At 34.6% G+C, this 2,500-nt stretch overlaps 1 protein-coding gene across 1 annotated transcript in view; it reads left to right on the top strand.

The window, feature by feature from the left end:
• Gprk1 (G protein-coupled receptor kinase 1) overlaps window positions 1–2,500 on the top strand; it is a gene marked incomplete in the record, with an annotated part of 306,144 nt that overhangs the window by 302,395 nt on the left and 1,249 nt on the right. The window contains 4 exon segments of the mRNA XM_070136448.1: window positions 1–97; window positions 405–573; window positions 823–1,067; window positions 1,967–2,500. The exon segment at window positions 1–97 is cut by the window's left edge and continues 66 nt beyond it; the exon segment at window positions 1,967–2,500 is cut by the window's right edge and continues 1,249 nt beyond it. Of these exon segments, the coding sequence (XP_069992549.1) occupies window positions 1–97; window positions 405–573; window positions 823–1,067; window positions 1,967–2,125 (670 nt within the window).

The following is a 2,500-nucleotide window of genomic DNA, read 5'->3' as shown; positions in this document are numbered from 1 at the left end:
GTACCAACCTCCTCTCATTCCTCCAAGGGGAGAAGTCAATGCTGCTGATGCCTTCGATATCGGGTCTTTTGATGAAGAGGACACCAAAGGCATTAAGGTATGTGGGGAAGAAAGGATTCTTTGTATGGTTTCTTAGCATTTTCTGAGATACTGTGATGTCTTCTAATTTGGAGAATTTTTTAAAGGAGACTTTGATATGACTGTTATGATGATATCAAAAGCAGATGTATTTAGTGAGTATGATGTATTTACTAGTACCATGCTTCACATTTGAATTCTTTATGATGATGAGATTGGCTTTCTAGCATCCTTTTTTATTGTTTTTGTGTGATTATGCATATATATATCACAACCAAATTGTATTATGTACATTATACTGTAATTAGATATTTTTTGATTTGCAGTTAATGGAAGCAGACCAAGATCTTTATAAAAACTTTCCATTGGTAATAAGTGAAAGGTGGCAAACTGAAGTGGCAGAAACAGTATTTGAGACAATCAATCTGGAGGCAGATAAGGTAGAACATAAACGTCGAGCAAAACACAAATTTAAGTTTGACACGGACGAGAAAGGTAAGCCTTGGTTATGTAGAATTGTGCATCTATGAATTGTGTAGTGTTACTGAGTAACTGGGTAGTCAGTAGTAGGCTTGAATCAAAAGTATAATCGTTAATTCTGTGACCAGTCAGATTAAGTGACTGTATTATTATACATTTCTTTTTTTTTTTTTTTCAACACTTTTTATTGGATTATTGTATACATTGAAATTCAAATGATAGTGTTATCTGTTTATTTATTTCCTTTTTCTTTACTCCCTTCAGAATCAGATTGTATAATCCATGGCTACATCAAGAAGCTAGGTGGCCCCTTCACCTCTGCCTGGCAGACCCGTTACGCCAAGCTTTATCCAAACCGTGTGGAACTGCATTCGGAATCCAGCTCAGGCAAACCTGAACTCATCTTCATGGACCAGATCGATGAAGTGTCGTCAGATTTTGTACAGATAAAAGGGGAGAACTGCATTGTCCTCAAGACGAAAGACAGCAAGATTGTCCTGACAAATCCTGTAGGTATTCCGAGTTTCTTTCCTCGGAGTAGGATTATGCATCCATAGAGTGTGTTGCTGATAGCATTCAGTACTGCTTGCAGAAGTAGGGAAAATTAGAAGAAATGGTTTTGTATGAGTAAGAGAAAAGTATTAATTAAAATATTCTTCTGTCAGCATATAGAGTTCTTAAACTATGAGTCCATATTATAATAGATGGTGCATGTGTCTGATCTAAGTAATTCTGTAGAAAAGATATGAATGAGAATGATTTTCTCACAGTGTGAAGATGTGTTTGACAGGTTTCAATTATACCTTTGTCAGAAATACGCGATATAATTGAAACCAGTGAAATACATCTCTTACACTGTAAAGATATTAATTTCCAGTCATACTTTTCTTACATTTGTTGCAGTAAACATGATTCATCATTTTGTAGTGTCTAGTATATTTAGATAATTTGGCATAATAAATTGGGAAGTCTTACATTTAGAATGCATTAGTGTTTTTTTCATCAGTTTGTAATTTGTTTATCTAATAATTTAGGAATACTAGAACTATGTCCATTATCTTCATCTAGCAAGTTTTGATAGATATAATGTTTTCATTAATTTTTTTTTTTCAGGTGTAAATACTCTGATTAAATAAGGTTTCAACTTTTATTTTCATCCAATAGTTTCTGAGCATTATTGACTGAAGAGGCAAATATCTTTTAACTCGGTAACTGAAACTCTCAAAACAATGAAAATTAAGCTTCTGAAATATTTGAAACCTTGTAGCAACCATGTTTAGAGAAGAAATAAATTGTTTAATGTATTGTATGTTTACTTTTTTTAACTGTGAAGATGATAAGTCTACTTCAGATTTTTTCTGAGACATAAGATAACTGACCACTAACTCCTATTCTGCAAATATTCCAGGATGAAATTGGCCTTAAGGAATGGTCGATATCTTTGAGATCTGCACACAAAATGTCGCTGGAGCTTCTAAGCAATATGGCAAAGAAGGCTGGCAGAATCTATGGGACAGAAGGGAACAACAAGCCCTCCTTCATGGCTCGTAATGGCAATGGCAACTGAGCATCGAGGATAAGGCCCAAGTGGACAAGTGTGCTGTGTGTTATTATTTTGACCAACCACGATTCTCAAAAGAACCAGAAAACTGTTAAGACACTGGCAAACATCTTCCTCATTATTCATGTACAGAGTTGAAATAACTTCCATGAGTGAAGATCTGTTTGGTAACCAGGGTTATTCCTTGCACAAAATTTAATGTCATCTGGTCTTTCTTCAGCACAGAAATATTCAATTAATGAGTCCTACAAATAAAACACAGGTGATCTTGAAAGTAAACTGTGATTAGATTAAGAATAATCTATTCAGAGTGAAGGACAATTCATAGGTTATTTTTGTCCCTAGGCTTCATGATTCTAATGTCCTGTAGAGAGCTTCTTG

Source organism: Penaeus vannamei, chromosome 22 (genome assembly GCF_042767895.1).
Source record: "Penaeus vannamei isolate JL-2024 chromosome 22, ASM4276789v1, whole genome shotgun sequence".
Taxonomy (NCBI): domain Eukaryota; kingdom Metazoa; phylum Arthropoda; class Malacostraca; order Decapoda; family Penaeidae; genus Penaeus; species Penaeus vannamei.
Note: the sequence above shows the minus strand (reverse complement) of the source record. Positions and strands in the feature narration are given on the sequence as shown.